General features: G+C 41.3%; 1 protein-coding gene across 1 annotated transcript in view; it reads right to left on the reverse strand.

The window, feature by feature from the left end:
* The window catches only part of LOC115204090 (astrotactin-2), a 525,217-nt gene extending 508,413 nt beyond the window's left edge, over nt 1–16,804 (reverse strand). Inside the window, exon 1 of the mRNA XM_029769397.1 lies at nt 16,337–16,804. Coding sequence (XP_029625257.1) covers nt 16,337–16,667 — 331 coding nt within the window. The 5' untranslated portion in view covers nt 16,668–16,804. The remainder of the gene's footprint in view (nt 1–16,336) is intronic.
* Between the last annotated feature and the right edge of the window lie 5,960 nt (nt 16,805–22,764).

A 22,764-nucleotide genomic window follows, 5' to 3' on the forward strand; every position in this document is an offset into this window, starting at 1 on the left:
ACCAGTAGCAGTGGCGTCGGACAGACCGGTTGTGGCGGCGTCGGACGACCCAGTTGCAGCTGCCGAAGTTGCGGCGCCGCCGGACGGACCAGTTGCAGCGTCGTCTGACGGGCCATTCCCGCTCTCTCCCTTAATGGTCGATTATTCTGTCACGTTGGTATGAAGAGATTCGGGAGACAGACGCAGGAATGCGTAATAGTTTTTTACACCGCATGCCCAAATTGCGGCATGCGGTGTAAAGGCACAGGGACGAAGACCATACAAACACGTAACAAAACATAGGGTAGAAACTCAAAACAAAAGAGCGAGGAGTACCTCGAATAAATAACACACATGCACGATAATTAACACACGGGACGAGACCCGTAATCATCTGCGCAATCCACAATGGCACGAAAGCCAAAACACACAGCACAGGTACTCACATGCACCAACGGACATTGTAACAATAATTGACAGACAAGAGAAACCAAAGGGCACACTTATACAACCTAAACTGGGATAGCCGTCCTATAATCTAAACTAGAAGCCCTCAATCTCACACAAATGATCAAGGAACCTACTGGGTACAACCCCAAATCCGTAAACATGGGCATCCTCATAGATATAATCCTGACCAATTTGCCCTCTAAATACACCTCTGCTGTTTTCAACCAGGATCTCAGCGATCACTGCCTCATTTCCAGTGTTAGTTATGGGTCCGCAGTCAAACGACCACCCCTCATCACTGTCAAAAGCTCCCTAAAACACTTCTGCGAGCAGGCCCTTCTTATCAACCTGGCCCAGGTATCCTGGAAGGATATTGACCTCATCCCGTCAGTAGAGGATGCCTGGTTGTTCTTCAAAAGTGCTTTCCTCACCATCTTAAATAAGCATGCCCCTTTCAAAAACAATTGAAGTAAGAACAGATATAACCCTTGGTTCACTCCAGACTTGACTGCCCTTGACCAGCACAAAAACATGCTTTGGCGCACTGCACTCGCTTCGAATAGTCCCTGCGATATGCAACTTTTCAGGGAAGTCAGGAACCAAACATGCCAACACAGTCAGTTAGGAAAGCTAAGGCTAGCTTTTTCAAACAGAAATTTGCATCCTGTAGCACTAATTCCATAAAGTTTTGGGACACTAAAGTCCATGGAGAATAAGAGCATCTCCTCTCAGCTGCCCACTGCACTGAGGCTAGGAAACATTGGCACCACCGATAAATCCACGATAATCGAGAATTTCAATAAGCATTTCTCTACGGCTGGCCACGCTTTCCACCTGGCTACCCCAACCTAGGCCAACAGCTCTGCACCCCCTGCAGCAACTGGCCCAAGCCCCCCTCGCTTCTACAACGCCCAAATCCAGACAGCTGATGTCCTGAAAGAGCTGCAAAATCTGGATCCCTACAAATCAGCGGGGCTAGACAATCTGGACACTCTATTCCTAAAATTATCTGCCGCCATTGTCGCAACCCCTATTACTAGTCTGTTCAACCTCTGTTTCGTATCGTCTGAGATTCCTAAAGATTGGAAAGCGGCCGCAGTCATCCCCCTCTTCAACGGGGGAGACACTCTAGACCAAACTGTTACAGACCTATATCCATCCTGCCCTGCCTTTCTAAAGTCTTCGAAAGCCAAGTGAACAAACCAGTCACTGACCATTTCGAATCCCACCGTACCTTCTCCGCTAAGCAATCCAGTTTCCGAGCTGGTCACGGGTGTACCTCGGCCATGCTCAAGGTCCTAAACGATATTATAACCACCATTGATAAAAGACAGTACTGTGTAGCCGTCTTCATCGACCTGGCCAAGTCTTTTGACTCTGTCAATCACTGTATTCTTATGGGCAGACTCAATAGCCTTGGTTTCTCTAATGACTGCCTCGCCTGGTTCACTAACTACTTCTCAGACAGAGTTCAGTGTGTCAAATCGGAGGGCCTGTTGTCCGGACCTCTGGCAGTCTCTATGGGGGTGCCACAGGGTTCAATTTTCGGGTCGACTCTTTTCTCTGTATATATCAATGATGTCGCACTTGCTGCGGGTGATTCTTTGATCCACCTCTACGCAGACGACAACATTCTGTATACATCTGGCCCTTCTTTGGACACTGTGTTAATAAATCTCCAAACGAGCATCAATGAAATACAACACTCCTTCCGTGGCCTTCAACTGCTCTTAAACGCTAGTAAAACTAAATGCATGCTCTTCAACTGATTGCTGCCTGCACCCACCCGCCCGCCTAGCATTACTACTCTGGACGGTTCTGACTTAGAATATGTGGACAAGTATAAATACCTAGGTGTCTGGCTAGACTGTAAACTCTCCTTCCAGACTCATATTAAGCATCTCCAATCCAAAATTAAATCTAGAATTGGCTTCCCATTAGACAACAAAGCCTCCTTCACTCATGCTGCCAAACATACCCTCGTAAAACTGACTATCCTGCCGATCCTTGACTTCGGCGATGTCATTTACAAAATAGCCTCCAACACTCTACTCAGCAAATTGGATGCAGTCTATCAGTGTGCCATCCGTTTTGTCATCAAAGCCCCATATACTACCCACCATTGCGACCTGTTTGCTCTTGTTGGCTGGTCCTCGCTACATATTCGCCACTGGCTCCAGGTCATCTATAAGTCTTTGCTAGGTAAAGCTCCACTTATCTCAGCTCACTGGTCACCATAGCAACACCCACCCGTAGCACGCACTCCAACAAGTATATTTCACTGGTCATCCCCAAAGCCAACACCTCCTTTGGCCACCTTTTCTTCCAGTTCTCTGCTGCCAATGACTGGAACGAATTGCAAAAATCACTGAAGTTGGAGGCTTATATCTCCCTCACTAACTTCAAGCATTGGCTGTCATAGCAGCTTAGCGATCGCTGCAGCTGTACACCGTAAATAGCCCATCCAACCAACTACCTACCTCATCCCCATATTTGTTTTTGTTTTTTTTCTGCTCTTTTGCACACCAGTATTTCTACTTGCACATACTCCTCCGCACATCTATCACCCCAGTGTTAATAGCTAAATTGTAATTACTTCGCCACTATGGCCTATTTATTGCCTTACCTCCTTACTTCATTTGCACACACTGTATACAGATTTTCAATTGTGTTATTGACTGTATGTTTGTTTATCCCATTTGCAACTCTTTGTTGTTATTTTTGTTGCACTGCTTTGCTTATCTTGGCCAGGTCGCAGTTGTAAATGAGAACTTGTTCTCAACTGGCCAACCTGGTTAAATAAAGGTGAAATAAATAAAATAAATAAAATAAAAAAATATTGTCAATGCCAAGGACTGGGGAGTTTTTCAGGATTAAAAAAAGAGAATACGAGATAAGCACAGGCAAAATTGTGGAGGAAAACCTGGTTCAGTCTGCTTTCCAGCAGACACTGGGAGACAAATTCACCTTTCAGCAGGACAATCATCTAAAACCAAGGAGTTGCTTACCAAGATTATATTGAATGTTCTTGAGTGGCTTAGTTAAAGTTTTGGCTTAAATCAGCTTGAAAATGGCTGTCTAGCAATGATCAACAATCAACTTGACACAGCTTGAACAATTTAAAAAAGAATAATGTGAAAATATTGTAAAATCCAGGTGTGCAAAGCTCTTAGACTTACCCAAAAAGACTCACAGCTGTAATTGCCACCAAAGGTGTTTCTACAAAGTATTGACTCAGCTGTGTGAATACTTGTGTATTTCATTTTCAATACATTTGCAAAAAAAAAAGTATAATTTGTTTTCACTTTGTCATTATGGGGTATTGTGTTTAGATTGGTGACAGAAAAAAAATATATTTAATCCATTCTGAATTCAGGCTGCAACACAACAAAATGTGGAATAAGTCAAGGGGTATGAATTCTTTCTGAAGGCACTGTGATTACAGAGGAACGTTGCCATTAACATTTGAAAACCTGACAATATAAAAGAAAGAGTGGCATGCTCTGCTATTTAGAAGTAGCAGCTTGTGATGACGGCATGTGGCGAGGTGCCACTGACACAGCAGTCTGTGAGGACATTCGACTCCCAGGCAGAGTGGCACAGGAAACACTGCAGGCCGGGCATCAGCAGGGGGACGGAGGGATGGCTGCAGACTGGCAGAGGTGTCCGCTTCCCCTGCCAAGGCCGGATGGATGTGTTATAGCAGGGGCTGTCTCTTTCTTTGTTTCCAGCTCTGGCCTTTTATTGCCAGTTTATCATGTTCGACAGGCCTTATATATTTCAGCTATAGAAGGGCTACGAGGAGACTAGGGGGCATTTTACCCCCAGCATTCCAGTTTGGCTTTATCAACATGCCAGAGCATCAGGTCTAGGGCAAAGGAGGCGAGGAGAGCAGACACAAATGAAGTTGACTTCGTTAAAACTCAATCACCTGACACAGTCATGCGTATCACATTATTCCAAGCTGCAGACAACTGGCAATTCAATCTGCCAGCCGAAGACTGATTTTGGGTGGAATAAATATACAGAGCGTTATAGGAATAAGAAAACAATAACCCTAATCAAATGGCATCGATGGAGGACAAGTCAGTGGGTTTAATAGTACTGTACATTTCAAGTGCAGGCTTCAATCTGTGCCATGGTCAATCAAATTCTTGGATGACTTTGCGTCGAAGCCACATATTTCCATTCATTTTTAAACCTCCCAAGTAATGAAATGAGGTCCTCGGTTTTACTGTTAATTACGTTTTCATAATTTTTTATCCTTTTACCTTTTATGTTCTAAACCCCACCCCAAAAGCCCCAACCCCTCTCCGTACTCTGCTCTCTGCCTCCCACTCAGGTTTGTCATTTGTTATCTCAAAAGCACTATTGTGTCATATCCCAAATCAAATTGTCATTGCAGCAGTGATAGTACTTTAGAGGAAACCCAAAACACAGTACAAGCACCATTTAAACTATTAAATAATTCAACATCTTGTTTGAGGACGGACACTCTACAGCCTCAATGCAAAGTGACAGAATTCAGCCCAGCACACCGCCCTCCCCCCTCTACTCCACATCATGTCCTTATCCCTTGGCTTCTATTACCAAAATGTTTTTGTTTTAAGAGGGCTTCCATTAGGAAGTCACCACATTGGGGAGCAGGGTACACCAGAACAGACCAAAGAGCAAGCTGAGCAACTAAATTGAATGACTTGTATAAATCAGTGTCATGTTAATATGCATTTACTAACCACAGACCGCACAGCTCTATAAAATGTATATAGAAAGTTTATAAGTCTTTGGGGAATTGGTTAATAGAATACATTCCGATAGAGTAGACGTACCACTCTACCTGTTTCTGAAATAATCCAGAGTAAGAAGTGAAAAAGATAAGTTACTTACTGTGAATCTGAAAGTTGGCCATAAAAACAGAAGCGTGAAACCAATCGGGTCTTGGAGAGAGACGATTACAACGGGATAGCGGCACTACATTATATGAAAACCGCGGCAACAAAGCCCAACAGAAATCTATCAAAGGACTGACTGTCAGTATTGGACTCATCCAGCGAGGGAGGAGAAGAAAGATTGGTTCGCCTTTTATTTCTCTGTTGATGTCAAGATAATAACATGGACTCCTGGTTTCAATTGACACCAAACAAAAACAAGATAGGAGGAGACAGGAAGACGATCTATACTGCTCCATCCCTGGGGCTGTCACTGAACCTCTGGAAGCATTCAGAGCAGGGACGGAGAAGAGCCTCTCTTTGTGAAATACAGATGGACACAATGGTACCTGATTAGTACACAGGCAACCTATCATTAGTTCTAGCCTATACAGCACATCTCAGTCTATAGCCTATCATTAGTGTGAGTTTATACTGTATGTCTAATGTAATTGAGTATCAGTTACATATTTTCTGACAGTCATATAACCCTATGATTGGATGTGGAACAAAGTTTTAGCTGCACAGCAACTGACTGGTGATGAAAGGGAACAAAGTCTTCTCTACTCCTACAAAGTCTACTCCTACGCCATATCTCAATATGTTACGACTGAATTCTGGCCTCAGTCACACAAAGCAGTATTTCAAACTAATTTTATGCTAATCTAAATGCAGAAATAGCTAGCAATTTTATTCCATTTGCACACTGACTCATTTGTTTTTCTCCAGTCAGATTACCCAACAGCAAATAGGCATCTTGTCAGCAGCAAACACATGAGCAATGCAACTCAAATGTAAAACCGTTGAAAGCAGGGACACTGGAACAAAGGAACTCGATCTGTACATTGACATAGCACACTCAATACTCATTGGACAAGTGCAATTAAAACAATTCAGAGATGAGCACAATGTTTTAGATGACATTCAGATAGGGTTTTCTTGGCGTCTCTGTACACAGAGAAAACTTTAGCTTTCCCTACTGTTAATACGCTATGCTTATATTAAGATATTATAGACATCTGACAAATAGCTGATTTCAAGATAAATGTCAGATCAACGCAGATAATTTTTTTGATAGATGGACAGAGAAAGGAACAAACAACAGTTTGAGGCACAATACAAAATTAGAAAACTAACACTGCTACCAACATGTGATGAGATGGTACAATGGTGCCAACAACAAACACTGCAACATAGCCTAAAGAACCAGCTGATTCTAGATTTGAACGCCAACCACAACTGGCCAGTGACACCAGCGAGCGGTGCTTCCTGTAACACACTTCATACCAACACAAGCTGACCACAATTCCTTCATGATGACTTGGCTGAAGCCATCGCTAATATCATCAGCTAAGCGATGGCTTCAGCCAAGGCATCAAGAAGGAATTGTGGTCTGCAACCCGTGATGATTGTAGCTCTCCTCAACATGCATCCAAACGTCGCAGCCTGGTTAAATTGTCACATTAACTACGAGCTTGAGCCTTGACACTAATTATAGGGACTAGTGGTGCGCGGGTCAGCTGTTTCTTCACCCGCACCCGCCCGCAATTGCTAATAACCCATCCGCAACCACCCGACTATACGTGATGAAGTGAAAATCTGAGGCCCGCATCCAGAAAATATAGAAAATGCGCGAAAGGCTACAGTCAAAGACGGCAGAACGATTTTTTGGACAGGTGGGGCAGGATTTTTATATGGTGATTTAGATATGTTTCTGCAGAAAATTTCCGACATTTTGGTAGGCTATTTGTTAGTCAACTTAATTAGATAGATGCAGCTTCTCTTTTGTCATTATATGTTGCCCTAGAAGACTAAAGAAACCCTTGCCCAACAGAATAATGTAATAGATCAATAGAATGAATGCTTCAATCTAGTTGACATCGGTAAAGTTTTCTCTGTCATCTTTCGGAGAGCAAAGACATTTAGGAACTGGGGAGAAAATGTAATACTGCAAAAAAGAAACAGGAACGATTTTATGTGCAAAATGTCAAAATGACATGAGTTTTGACCGGTTGTAAGGAAAAAGAAAACTGTCACGTTTAGCCTGCTGCACAGGCCCAATGGACGCGCTAGTCTAGAGCACCTGGTAAAATTGTGTTAAACTCTCTCCATGGTTAAAGTAGGAAGAAATATATGTCACTGATGTAAAAATGTGTGAGTGTGCTACATTTACTATCATAATATATTCAAATACTGAATTACTTTGACATATTAAATAATGTTATATTACGCTAATTTACCTATGGTGGACAGAAAGTGTTACTACACTAGTTTTCACCACAAGAGTTACAAGACTCCTGTTTTCACCACAAGAGTTACAGAAAATACACATAATTTTTACCTCAGATTAGTGATGTTATTATTAAAGTTTATAGTCATCACAATCTCACAAAATGTAGTGCTTAAAACACATCCAGTGTTTTTTATCATACGCGCCAGTCCGTAGTGGAACTTAGAACGCAGCTGTAATTTTTAGACCACGGTGGCAAGAAAAAAATCAGATGGTCCTCCCATAAACCTCTCTGGCCTCACATGAGTTGATGGATTTGAGGGTTAAGATAGCGTTCAAATGAAAGCCAACACCTGTCGCTATTTAGAAACCAATGTGAGGTGGTGATTCATGGGAAAATATCCAGTCAATAAAGTGTTTCCATTTCCGTGTTGGCGATGTACAAAAAAAAAAATTCTCACAGAGATAAGTTATTGTTCCAGTTACATTGATTTCAATACAATATCAATGTGAGTGATTAATTTGCACGCACTACTGATTACAGTAGAACAAGCTTATCAATTCCAGTCTGGTGCGTGTGCAGTTCATAAGGTACTAATTTATCAAAATTACAAGTTATCTGAACACAAGTGCGACATGTGTATAGAGAGTAACTTTTATGTAATGGTCTATCATGACTTATTTCAGCATATTGATTATGAATAATAAAACCAGTGTTTTGACACTCGGCCATGAATCAAAAGGACAACAGGAAGTATCAACAGTATCATTTTCAGTGTAAACTACCGTTCAAAGGTTTGGGGTCGCTTAGAAATGTACTTGTATTTGAAAGAAAAGACCATTTCTTGTCCGTTAATATAACATCAAATTGATCAGAAATACAGTGTAGACATTGTTAATGTTGTAAATGTCTATTGTAGCTGGCAACGGCTTATTTTTTATGGAATATCTACATAGGCGTACAGAGGCCCATTATCAGCAACCATCACTTCTGTGTTACAATGGCACGTTGTGTTAGCTAATCCAAGTTTATCATTTTAAAAGACTAATTGATCAATAGAAAACCCTTTTGCAATTATGTTAGCACAGCTGAAAACTGTTGTTCTGATTAAAGAAGCAATAAAACTGGTCTTCTTTAGACTAGTTGAGTATTCGGAGCATCAGAATTTGTGGGTTCGATTACAGGCTCAAAATGGCCAGAAACAAAGAGCTTTCTTCTGAAACTCGTCAGTCTATTCTTGTTCTGAGAAATCAAGGCTATTCCATGCGAGAAATTGCCAAGAACCTGAAGATCTCGTACAAAACTGTGTACTACTCCCTTCACAGAACAGCGCAAACTGTCTCTAACCAGAATAGAAAGAGGTGCCCAACTGAGCAAGAGGACAAGTACATTAGAGTGTCTAGTTTGAGAAATAACCTAAATGGTAAACACCATCGATAAGAAACAATACTGTGCAGCCATATTCCTTAACCTGGCCAAGGCTTTCGACTCCGTCAATCACCACATCCTCATCGGCAGACTCAATGGCCTTGGTTTCTCAAATGATTGCCTCGCCTGGTTCACCAACTACAGTGAGGGAAAAAAGTATTTGATCCCCTGCTTATTTTGTACGTTTGCCCACTGACAAAGAAATGATCAGTCTATAATTGGAATGGTAGGTTTTTTTGAACAGTGAGAGACAGAATAACAACAACAAAAAATCAAGAAAAACGCATGTCAAAAATGTTATAAAATGATTTGCATTTTAATGAGGGAAATAAGTATTTGACCCCTCTGCAAAACATGACTTAGTACTTGGTGGCAAAACCCTTGTTGGCAATCACAGAGGTCAGACGTTTTTTGTAGTTTGCCCCCAGGTTTGCACACATCTCAGGAGGGATTTTGTCCCTCTCCTCTTTTCAGATCTTCTCCAAGTCTTTAAGGTTTTGAGGCTGACGTTTGGCAACTCGAACCTTCAGCTCCCTCCACAGATTTTCTATGGGATTAAGGTCTGGAGACTGGCTAGGCCACTCCAGGACCTTAATGTGCTTCTTCTTGAGCCACTCCTTTGTTGCCTTGGCCGTGTGTTTTGGGTCATTGTCATGCTGGAATACCCATCAACGACCCATTTTCAATGCCTGGCTGAGGGAAGGGGGTTCTCACCCAAGATTTGATGGTACATGGCCCCGCCCATCGTCCCATTGATGCGGTGAAGTTGTCCTGTCCCCTTAGCAGAAAAACACCCCCAAAGCATGTTTCCACCTCCATGTTTGACGGTGGGGATGGTTTTCTTGGGGTCATAGGCAGCATTCTTCCTCCTCCAAACACGGCGAGTTGAGTTGATGTCAAAGAGCTCCATTTTGGTCTCATCTGACCACAACACTTTCACCCAGTTGTCCTCTGAATCATTCAGATGTTCATTGGCAAACTTCAGATGGGCATGTATATGTGCTTTCTTGAGCAGGGGGACCTTGCGGGCGCTACAGGATTTCAGTCCTTCACGGCGTAGTGTGTTACCAATTGTGTTCTTGGTGACTATGGTCCCAGCTGCCTTGGAATCATTGACAAGATCCTCCTGTGTAGTTCTGGGCTGATTCCTCACCGTTCTCATGATCATTGCAACTCCACTAGGTGAGATCTTGCATGGAGCCCCAGGCGAGGGAGATTTACAATTATTTTGAGTTTCTTCCATTTGCGAATAATCGCACCAACTGTTGTCACCTTCTCACCAAGCTGCTTGGCGATTGTCTTGTAACCCATTCCAGCCTTGTGTAGGTCTACAATCTTGTCCCTGACATCCCTGGAGAGCTCTTTGGTCTTAGCCATGGTAGAGAGTTTGGAATCTGATTGATTGAATGCTTCTGTGGACAGGTGTCTTTTATAAAGGTAACAAGCTGAGATTAGGAGCACCCCATTTAAGGGTGTGCTCCTAATCTCAGCTCGTTACCTGTAAAAAAGACATCTGGGATTGTCAGAAATCTTTCTGATTGAGAGGGGGTCAAATACTTATTTCCCTCATTAAAATGCAAATCAATTTATAACATTTTTGACATGCGTTTTTCTGGATTTTTGTTGTTGTTATTCTGTCTCTCACTGTTGAAATAAACCTACCATTAAAATTATAGACTGATCATTTCTTTGTCAGTGGGCAAACGTACAAAATCAGCAGGGGATCAAATACTTTTTTCCCTCACTGTACATCTCTGATAGAGTTCAATGTGTCAGATCGGATGACCTGTTGTCCGGGCCTCTGGCAGTCTCTATGGGGTTGCCACAGGGTTCAATTCTTGGGCCAAGTCTTTTCTCTGTATACATCAATGATGTTGCTCTTGCTGCTGGTGAGGCTCTGATCCACCTCTACGCAGATGACACCATTCTGTATACTTCTGGCCCTTCTTTGGACACTGTGTTAACAACCCTCCAGACGAGCTTCAATGCCATACGACTCTCCTTCCGTGGCCTCCAACTGCTCTTAAATACAAGTAAAACTAAATGCATGCTCTTCAACCGATCGCTGCCTGCACCTGTCCGCCTGTCCAGCATCACTACTGTGGACGGTTCTGACTTAGAATATGTGGACAACTACAAATACCTAGCTGTCTGGTTAGACTGTAAACTCTCCTTCCAGACTCACATCAAACATCTCCAATCCAAAGTTAAATCTAGAATTGGCTTCCTATTTCGCAGCAAAGCATCCTTCACTAATGCTGCCAAACATACCCTCGTAAAACTGACCATCCTACTGATCCTCGACATTCGGCGATGTCATTTACAAAATAGCCTCCAATACCCTACTCAATAAATTGGATGTAGTCTATCACAGTGCCATCCGTTTTGTCACCAAAGCCCCATATACTACCCACCACTGTGACCTATACACTCTCGTTGGCTGGCCCTCGCTTCATACTCGTCGCCAAACCCACTGGCTCCAGGTCATCTACAAGACCCTGCTAGGTAAAGTCCCCCCTCATCTCAGCTCACTGGTCACCATAGCAGCACCCACCCGTAGCAAGCGCTCCAGCAGGTATATCTCTCTGGTCACCCCCAAACCCAATTCCTCCTTCCAGTTATCTGCTGCCAATGCCTGGAACGAACTACAAAAATCTCTGAAACTGGAAACACTTATCTCCCTCACTAGCTTTAAGCACCAGCTGTTAGAGTAGCTCACAGATCACTGCACCTGTACATAGCCTATTTATAATTTAGCCCAAACAACTACCTCATCCCCTACTGTATTTATTTATTTTGCTCCTTTGCACCTCATTATTTCTATTTCTACTTTGCACTTTCTTCCACTGCAAATCTACCATTCCAGTGTTTACTTGCTATATTGTATTTACTTTGCCATCATGGCCTTTTTTTGCCTTTACCTCCGTTATCTCACCTCATTTGCTCACATTGTATATAGACTTATTTTTCTACTGTATTATTGACTGTATGTTTGTTTTACTCCATGTGTAACTTTGTTGTTGTATGTGTCGAACTGCTTTGCTTTATCTTGGTCAGGTCGCAATTGTAAATGAGAACTTGTTCTCAACTTGCCTACCTGGTTAAATAAAGGTGAAATAAAAAGAGAGAGAGAGAGAAAAAGGGAGAGAGAGAGAAAAAGGGAGAGAGAGAGAAAGAGAGAGAGAGAGAGAGAGAGAGAGAGAGAGAGAGAGAGAGAGAAAGGGAGAGAGAGAGAAAGAGAGAGAGAGAGAGAGAGAGAGAGAGAGAGAAAAAGGGAGAGAGAGAAAGAGAGAGAGAGAGAGCGAAAGAGAGAGAGAGAGAAAGGGAAAGAAAGAGAGAGAGAAAGAAAGAGAGAGAGAGAGATGAGGATGGGAAAGTGGAAAGGCCTGGCGAGGACAAGCCAATAGTGTGATAAGATGGCATACAGAAACATGATGAGTGCTGGAAAGGAAACAGTGTAGATGTCTACTGCTCAGTCGTCTGGGATGGGCGATGGACAGAGACGATAAAGGAGAATTAGATTTGAGCTTTTGCTCTTCCACTAGGTGCCTCAATGTTTTATAAGGTTAGCTGGTAATGAGGTGTTTAATAAATCAGACAAGTACAGTACTGAACACATTTATTTCCTTTGAATCCAAGTATCTCTAAAATTGAGTAGAAATCCTCATCTGGATTTGCAAGTAAGAAGTACATAAGGTGAATTAAACATAACCTTTCATTCGGAGCAGGAAACTTAAAACTGCATACACAAACACACCCACACACAGATCTAACCAAAAACACTCAAGCATAACAATATGCACCATCTTGCAGAGGCCAACACAGAGCAGAGCAGTGGTCGCTGCATATGAAATACGTCTGGTGTGTCGACCTGCTTTCAAATCATGCTCGAACACATCATGTTCGGAGACGAAATAAAGGGAAGGATTCCACTTTGTCCTTTATCCTCTCTGCCCTCTATGCTCATCCATTCTCAGTGACACTTGTGGTAATAAATCACAACTGGGCCCTGTGGCCAGGGGGGTGAGTATCTGACAGACCAGTCAGTTAAACACTCCCCCTCCAGTCTCTAGGGCTGCCTGCTACCGCCATATTCCACTGATAAATTCAAATACAGAGAAGGAAACTGAGGGGGCTGAGAGGAGTCTCACTATTCTGTCGTGTGTGTGTGTGTGTTTGTGTGTGTGTGTGTCTCCATGTCTCCATCTGTGTCTCTGTCTGGGTTTCATATTGTGTTCATCTGTGTGCAGTAAGGCCTAAGGCTTGGTATCATCCTGTGACGTCAACAAATTGTTGTTATTTTAGAAAGTACAAACTGTCAGGAATACCACCACATGGGAAAAAGGACAGTGTTGACACAAAATATCACTGTACTCTATGGCTATCTTCATGTTGACTTGTCATACTGAGAAGGGCCCTTCAGTTCAACATGAAAACCTGACATACTATTGTGAAAGTGGATATCAACTGTCAGTTTGGATACAGTTACTATACATTTCGTAAAAATAACCTTGGAGTCCCCTTTGGCTGTCCCAGCCAAGCAGCAAGGCAGCCCAGTGATCGAGCTTCTATACTAACTTAAATCAAGACCTGACGAAATCCATCTCCTCCCCCTATACGAAGAGCAGTCATGGCGAGAGCGCGGCAAATTTGCTGGTGGGCTGAATGGGAGGACACAGAGTCCTAACTCAAGAGTCGATGCATGTCCGTAATGGGAAAAGAAAGCGATTTACAAGCTTATGCTCCAGACCCTGCAGTCTGTTTAGTCTGCAGTCTCAATGCTGCTGAGAAACAGAGAGAGACAGAGAGATGGCAAATGCAGCAAATGGTGACTAATGTTGACTTGGTTGTTGAGAGAGAGCACGAGAGAGAGAGAGAGAGAGATGTTCCACAACACGTCCGGGTTACTATAGTATCCAATTTTTGTGCACGGTTCAAGTAAAAAATGTACGGTATGAATCTGTGCGATTGTATGAACCAGAACAGTTCTGTTTCAGGTAAATGAGCTCCCATATGATTCATAAACATAGGGAATAATAATAATAATAACTTTATTTGTATAGCGCTTTTCAATACAAGTAACAAAGTGCTTCAAATCCTAAAATAAAAGTACTAACAAAGAAACAAAGACAGGAAAAAGGAAGATTAAAAAATATAGCTAATTATCATACATTAAAATCATCTTTATGAAGTGTGTCTTCAGCAGGGATTTAAAACGGGCACTGAATCTGCAAACCTGATCTCCTCTTGCAGACCATTCCAAATTCTAGGGGTCCTAATGGAAAATGCCTGATATCCTTTTGTTTTTAACCTAGTCTTTGGAATGGTCAACAGTGGCCTGCCAGAGGATCTCATGCTGTGTCCTCATGCTGTGTCCTCATGCTGTGTCCTGGCTCGTAGGGAGGTAAAAGATCAGAGATATAGGATGCGGCTAAACCAAAACTGGACTTAAATGTGAATAATTAAACATTTAAATCTGTGTGTGTTTCAAGCTGTGTGTGTTTAAATGTTTTATTAATCACATTTAAGTCTAGGCTTGGTTTAGCCCGAACCTATATCTCTGATATTTTATCTCCCTACGAGCCAGGATGCAGCTTGAGATTCTCTGGCAGGCCACTGTTGTACATATCAACCAGTTTATCACCGTTTGTTGCCCTACACACATACAATAGATGACTACTACCTCTGAATGTGAATATAAAACAACCTTGCTGTTTGCTTTCACATTGCAATAACACAGCCTACAGTCGACAGTCATAGACTGACCGGGTGAATCCAGGTGAAAGCTATGATCCCTTATTGATGTCACTTGTTAAATCCACTTCAATCAGTGTAGATGAATGGAAGGAGACAGGGTAAATAATGATTTTTAAGCCTTGAGACAATTGAGACATGGATTGTTTATGTGTGTCCTTTAGAGGGTAAAATGGCAAGACAAAATATTTAAGTGCCTTTGAACGGGGTATTGTAGTAGGTGCCAGGAGCACTGGTTTGAGTCTGTCAAGAACTGCAACCCTGCTGGGTTTTTCATGCTCAACAGATTCCCGTGTGTATCAAGAACGCTCAACAACCCAAAGGACACCCAGCCAACTTGACACAACTGTGGGAAGGATTGGAGTCAACATGGGCCAGCAACCCTGTGGAATGCTTTCGACACATTGTAGAGTCCATGCCCCAACAAATTGAGGCTGTTCTGAGGGCAAAAGGGGGTGCAACTCAATATTTGAAAGGTGTTCCTAATATTTTGTACAGTCAGTGTATATTATTTCATTGGGTGGGAGGTGTTAATGTTTGGCTTATAGGATTCACTAGGTGTATGTGACCTTAAGATTGACAACTACGGTCCAACACTGCTGTCCTAAAAAGGCTACGTTTACACAGGCAGCCGAATGCTGATCATTTTCCCACTAATTGGTATTTTGACCAATCACATCAGACCTTTTCACAGCAGATATTTTTCAGAGCTGGTCTGATTAATCAAAAGACTAATTAGTGAAAAAAATTATCTGAATTGGGCTGCCTGTGTAAGGGCAGCCAAAGAGATTGACAGAAATGGTACACTACTCATTCGATGCAACGCAGAGTCAACATCATATGTGGGCCATCGCCTAAACTCTTGCAAACTGCAATGACAAAATGATGACATTGTAACAATCTTACATTATTATGCATTTCTTAATCACACTTCCTTCAAAACTGCATTTGTCCTAGTCTTTGCTATGAATAATGTGTTGATAAAAGACAAAATACCAATTTCGTGAGGATTTGCATGACTAAATTGCAATCCATGCATTCCCTTACTGCCTGACACTTAAGGCTATGCATATGACACAGTCATAATTTGTCATAGGACACAAGAGAGACCTAATTAGTGTGTGTGTGTGTGTGTGTGTGTGTGTGTGTGTGTGTGTGTGTGTGTGTGTGTGTGTGTGTGTGTGTGTGTGTGTGTGTGTGTGTGTGTGTGTGAGAGAGAGAGAGAGTACAGCAAACGAGTACAGTGTTGACTTGGTTGTTGCGTGTTCATTACACGAGTGGTGTCCAGTTACAGTATAAGTTTGCAACACTGTTTTACTTGCTCTTCCCCTTGATTAGCCCACACGCCTCTGCTTGGGTATGCATGTTAAAACGCCATTATTTTCAACCCTAGATTACACTTCACAGTGTAGAATAAATATTTAAAGAGAATGTACGGAAATGTAATGTAATTCGGTAATATAACCTACCACCGGCCAGGCACATGCCAGCCAATGCAAAACTGCTAACGGATATTATTGCGTAATGGGGGACAGTGATCATACAGTGACATTACAATGTTCTTACCCAGTGTGAAGTATGGGAGAGCAGTGTTGTCGAGATCATCCATAACGGAAATTCTTCCAGGTAGGTCTGTTCTAACGAATAAAAGGAGCCGGGACTCCCCTCCTCCTCCGGCCACGCTCCCCGAGCCAACGCCGGTGAAACTGAACTCATTCTCTCTGAGTACAGGAAGGGTAGAAACGGTAACGGTTTTAACTTCACAATGGCTCTCGTCGTTTTCCTTCTCCCTCTCCTCTTCAAGCATCGCTCCCCCTCTGTTTGCCCGGACTGTAGCGGTCCCTGTCAGCAAGAGCCCCAGGAGGAGGACGACGTGGTGCGATAGTCTCCTTGCCATCCCGATCCCTTTGCGCGGTACTCTAGCTTTGAGTGTGGCTCATAAACTGCTTGTTCGTTTATACTACAGCCACAGCACGCGCACGGAAGTCATGTCTGTCCAGGAGGCGGCAGCACAGGTGTAGTCAGATCTGTACTACTATGAATTTTAACCACATTCAAATGGTCATAAATCCATAAATGCAAGGCTCACTACATGCATCATTTAAAAGCCCATTTTATAGAAAATGTTACAAACTGGACTATACACTGTCAAAAGTTTGGACACACCTACTCATTCAAGGGTTTTTCTTTATTTTTACTATTTTTTACATTGTAGAATAATAGTGAAGACATCAAAACTATGAAATAACACATATGGAATCATGTAGTAACCAAAAAAAAGTGTTAAACAAATCAAAATCTATTTTATATTTGAGATTCTTCAAATAGCCACCTTTTGCCTTGATGACAGCTTTGCACACTCTTGGCATTCTCTCAACCAGCTTCATGAGGTAGTCACCTGGAGTAATACAGAAGATAGACCTATTTGTAAAAGACCAAGTCCATATTATGGCAAGAACAGCTTAAAGGCTGACTTCATCCAGTGTCCAGAAAAAGGGATTTGTGGTATATGCAAATATGTGCATATTTTAAGTTTCAAAGTTTATTCGTCACGTGCACAGAATACAACAGGTGTAAAACCTTACCTTGAGAGCTCTTTTCCAACAATACAGTGATAATAATAGTCTATACTTAAAAGAAAATAGAATAAAAAACACACAAGAATTATGATGAGAGTTAAAGAAACATGAGAATGCAATTATATACAGGTCAGTGCCCGTACCTTATTCAATGTAAGTAATAAATCTAATCAATAAATATTGTAGCAGCAGCATAGGTTGTGTCTGAGTGGGTAGAGACCTGTGGATGGGCATAGAGTCAGTGTAGATAGTGTGTTGGAGAGAGAGAGCAGTAGTTGTTAGCCATTTAACAGTCTTATGGCCACAGGATAGAAGCTGTTTATGAGTCTGTTTGTTTGAGCCTTGATGCACCGGTAGCACCTGCCGGAGGGGAGCATGGAGAACAGTCCATGTCTCAGGTGGCTGGAGTCTTTGGCAATTGTTAGGTTATTTCTCAGACACTGCCTGGCGTGTACGTCCTGGATGACTGGTCCGTCCACACCACCTTAGGGCCTTCTGGTTGCGGGAGGGGATATCTCATGCAATGAGAAATCGCCTCATTTGCATATTTTAATACAATATTTCAGAAAATTTCTAATACAAAAAAGTATTATATAGGTGTCTATATTCATCTGGTAAAAGTTAATTATGATCTGATTAAGGGGGGGAAAAGTTACCCTATCAGGGTGTGGTGCCTCGCCTTAAATAAGATTATTATTATTTCATTTTTTATTGAATGACAAATCTGTAAAACATTATCATAAATATAAACCATCAATTTAATGAATACTATTGGTGTTTAATATGATTTTCTTTTCTTTTTTACACATTTTTCTTTGTTTTACTATATCAATATGTATTTGTTGTCTATATTCTGGTGTCAAACTGGTGGCAGTTGAGAAAAATTCAATAGTTGTAAGAGTTGCAGAGTGAAAATAATACCATTGTTGATTTGTTGCTTTTTTCATTAATTAGGCTATTTTCTCTTTAACCATATGGTCTATCTATTAGAAACTCATGGGCAATATGGACATATATAATACATGAATAGTATATATGAATAAAAACTTTTTTTAAGTTATTCAATTATATATTTTCAAAGTTACAATAGATAGATTTTCTGTACCAAAATTACTGAAGATTCCGGTAAATTTAGTAAATTGCCAATAGCTTTGCAACCCTAACAGAGAGTTATCAGATATGTCAGTCTTCATGTTTTCTCCCACAGGAGCCGGCCCTGTGTGACCTGGCTCAGATCAACCTCTATTTACCCCTTTCACTTCATTATAACCCATCTGGTTCTAGTCCAGCAGTGGTCTGCTAGGGTTGTTTTTAATGTCTCCATATGGGTGTCCCGTTTTTCTAGGCTTACTTTGCGTCAACATTCTGGGAAGATTTCCTTGGTCCTTTGGATAAACTATAATGGCATGTCCATGTGTCTTTTTGATAACCTATGTCCAAAAGTTTAGCCTTATATTTCATCCATATTGAATTGATTTTGGATTATATTTACTATTGTTCAATGTAGTAACACTATTACAGTCCTATTTTAATGGTTTCCTTTATTCATCCCAATATTGCTTAAACTACGTTGGCGAATTCAAGTGTCACAGTATCTCTTCATCACATCGTTGACTACAAAGAATAGCCTAAAGGGCCAATCTGACATGTTTTCATCTTCTCATGGCCAAAGTGCTGACACAATGTAGAAACGACTCTACAGCGACCCCACACAGTGTGCCAACAGAGCGCATATATTTTGCAGACATGACTTTAGCAGCTGGATTGTACAGAACACTGTAGGCCTTTTGTGGGTAAGTGGTCAAAGCCATTGAGGGGAGATATCTAAGTGTGTGTGTGTGTTAAACACAGTCCCTTGTTGGTTATATGAGATTTATTTCCAGCAAAATTGCCTCGACCTCTATGCCAAGGCGTCTTCTGATTCCCCAAAATTGAATTTGACAGACAACAAGGTAACGGCCGCTGGACTAGACGGAGACGCTAAACAGGTTTCCACAGCGTAATGAGTCCGGGCCTCCTCTCTTCCCTCTCTACCCTTTCTCTTTCAACAGGATAGCTATGGCTGTGTGCTGATTTACCACAAATAAATGAACAATTTGTCTCACCTTTTCAGAATTCCAGGAGTTGTGCAGTCAACAACCACCATGTAATGGCCGAGAGTGCCCCATGTCACCAACATCATATAACACAAACATAGGTTCTGAAATTGTAATTCTTGACACAAAGTGTTCATGAAATAAGTACCATGTATTTAAATATGCATGATGGAAATATAATTTTTTATTAAATCCATTAACAATTAAATTATATTTCAGACAGCTGTGTCGGAAAGAGGCAGAGCATGATTACAATGTGCGAGGACTTCCTAATATAATTTTCCTGCAGGCAGTGGACAATTGATATGCAGAGCTCTGTGGGATTCACGCTGTGTTCATAACCTAGAAGGAAGGTGGTAATTACCAGTTGTGATGTTGGCAATACCAGTTGGATGCATTCACGTGCTTTGAACTAGTTTAGAAAAGCCGATTGGCTAATTACAAGAAGCTGTGTCAGCCATAAACTAAAATGTACAGCTATCATGCTTCATTGTGTCCCGCCACCCCGCCACCCACCACCCGCCAACCCCTCTTTTACTCTACTGCTAATCTCTGTTCATCATATATGCATAGTCACTTTAACCATATCTACATGTACATACTACCTCAATCAGCCCGACTTGTCTGTATGTAGCCTCGCTACTTTTATAGCCTCGCTACTGTATATAGCCTCACTACTGTTATTTTTCACTGTCTTTTTACTGTTGTTTTTATTTCTTTACTTACCTATTGTTCACCTAATACCTTTTTTGCACTATTGGTTAGAGCCTGTAAGTAAGCATTTCACTGTAAGGTCTACACCTGTTGTATTCGGCGCACGTGACTAATAAACTTTGATTTGATAAAATTATAGTGTTAAAAAAACCATACTACTAAATAGCTCTTTATAAATAATTTTGTTATCAAGGTAATTTAATTAGTAGGTGACATTAGAGGTCAGCACTTGGGAATAGTCAGAGCTCAGAGACGATAGACGAGTTTCTCACTAGTAAGTATGATTTGGAGAGGCGTTCATGACGATTTTTCCAGGTCGTAGCTGGTAAATACCACATTCCACTTGTTCATGAACACAGCAGAACCCAGGCTGTTGCTTCTTCAAATCAAATTGTTGTCCCCTTTATGCAGCCTGGCACTTACCCAAAGTTTATTCCATTGCCATCCTTTATATCAATAGAAGATGTGAAAGACGTACACACTCTAAGGTAGCTACGCCTGGATTCCAGCATCTGTTAAACTACTTAATATTTGAATAAGATATCATTTTTTCATAGGCCTAGTAGACAGGTCAGGATTTTACATGCACGATGTAAAGCCAGGCTCTCAGATTAATCTATGGAGAGAGGGAGAGAGGAGGGGGCAGAGAGAGAGGAGTGAGACTGCACAGCATGTTGGCATTTATTGGGATGACTCATATACTGGAGGCAGCTCTGCAGTGTTGTCACTAGCTGGCACAGCCACAAAGTCATAAAATCGCATTTAATATCTAAACCTAACCTTAAACCTAACCTCACTGATAACCTTGTGCCTAAACCTAACCTTAAATTAAGACCAGAAAGCAAAAGCAAAAAGGAATTGTACGATATATAGTCAAGACTCATCCCAATAAACGTCAACCTGCGATTGCACAGGGGGGAAAAAGGGAAACCTTCTCCAGAGTGTGGATCACATCACATCCGAAATGAAATCTTTGGTTGGAGGTTGTCTAGGCTACTGCAGAGGAAATAGTTTGATTTTAGTTCATACAATTTCCTCCCATAGAATTGATGATAATGGCTTCTTTGTCTGCTTTCTTCCCTCTTGGAACTTTGATCAAGGTAAAAATGAAGAAACCTATTATTGAATTATCTTTTAGTATGTAAGTTTCCATGATGGCGGCAGTCTATAAGTCTTCACTAAAAGCAAAGTAAATGGGTTTTCAATGATGCAGCCTTGAAATTATTTTCTACTTTTTTCACTTTTCTTTAGAATATGTTCTTCGCTTGAACTATTGTACCTCAGTGGTATTGATAAGTGGTGGTAGATTTATTTTCCATGTTTGTGTTAAACTATGATTGTGTCAAGGTCATGATAAACCTTTATAATCAAGCGCTATTTCATATTTTCTCAATAAAGCTACAGAGATTTCTACTAATAGCTACTTTTGTTGTGTAATACTCTCTAGAACATCATGCAAGAGAATACTTGTCCTGGAGGCAGCTGCTGTATTCTCACGTAATTGATTAGTCAAAGTTATTAGCTGGAAAGGAGGCTCTGACCCAGTTTGTAGGTGTAAATAAAGGGCTTATCAGAAAGCTCCTCTACCAGAAACTGGGTTACAACTGGAGGACACACAGGTGGCTCCCGCTAATAAATTACTTTACCCACTTAGTTCAATGGCTAGTTTTGATTTACATTTGGTTGAGTTGACAACTAACGTTAAATTAAAAAAAAATGTCACTCCGTCATTAGATTTAGGTTAAAAGTTGGGTGAAAAAAATACCAAATTCCCTTACATTGATGACTTTTTGCAAATCCAATTAGTTTTCCAAGTTGATTCAACGTCATCACATTGCATTTTTTGGATGAAATGACATGAAAACAACATTGATTCACCAGTTTTTGCCCAGTGGATAGTTAGTGCTACGTTATGCAAACATGAGTGCATCCTACAGTCATCCTACCAGGGACGTTGGCCCCCTCAAACCTCACTGCTGTAGGGAAAACCCTCCATCAATGTGTCATAGACCATCTATTTCCACAATGTTTACAAGAGTTCACTACAAAAATGAACTCCAAATATGCATTTATTAATAGTTACCACACACAATGATTGGGGATGTTTGAATGAGGCCATAACATTACATAAAAGGGGTTATCCCAGCTAACTCAAAGAATTCTTATAGAAATCAAGAAATCAAGCTTGAAATCAATTATTCATAACATGTTGATTACAGAATTTAACCTTCAGAAGGAGCATGTTTGACTATTCCCTCAATTGAAAACAACATCAGAGTTAGTAGGCCTATCGCACAGACTACACAAAACAACGTTGTTATAAAAAATGCTGCTATTGCGTAGGACACCCAGTGATGCATTTGTCTCACTGCAAAGATTATGCCTAGTTCCAACAATGTGTTGCATTTGATCTCCTCCAATTGTACCTTAAGAAAATACAAGTTTTCAACAACCTGGTGTCATATAAAGTGCAGAACCACAAGATACAAGATTTCACACACTATGAGTCGCCGTATTAGAGTGAAATCGTCCAAATGCCTTTTGTGGCCCCGTTCAAAGGCACAACAAATCTCTGGGAACATAGGCTGACATTTTCAGCTCTATT

This window comes from Salmo trutta, chromosome 12 (genome assembly GCF_901001165.1).
Source record: "Salmo trutta chromosome 12, fSalTru1.1, whole genome shotgun sequence".
Classification (NCBI taxonomy): domain Eukaryota; kingdom Metazoa; phylum Chordata; class Actinopteri; order Salmoniformes; family Salmonidae; genus Salmo; species Salmo trutta.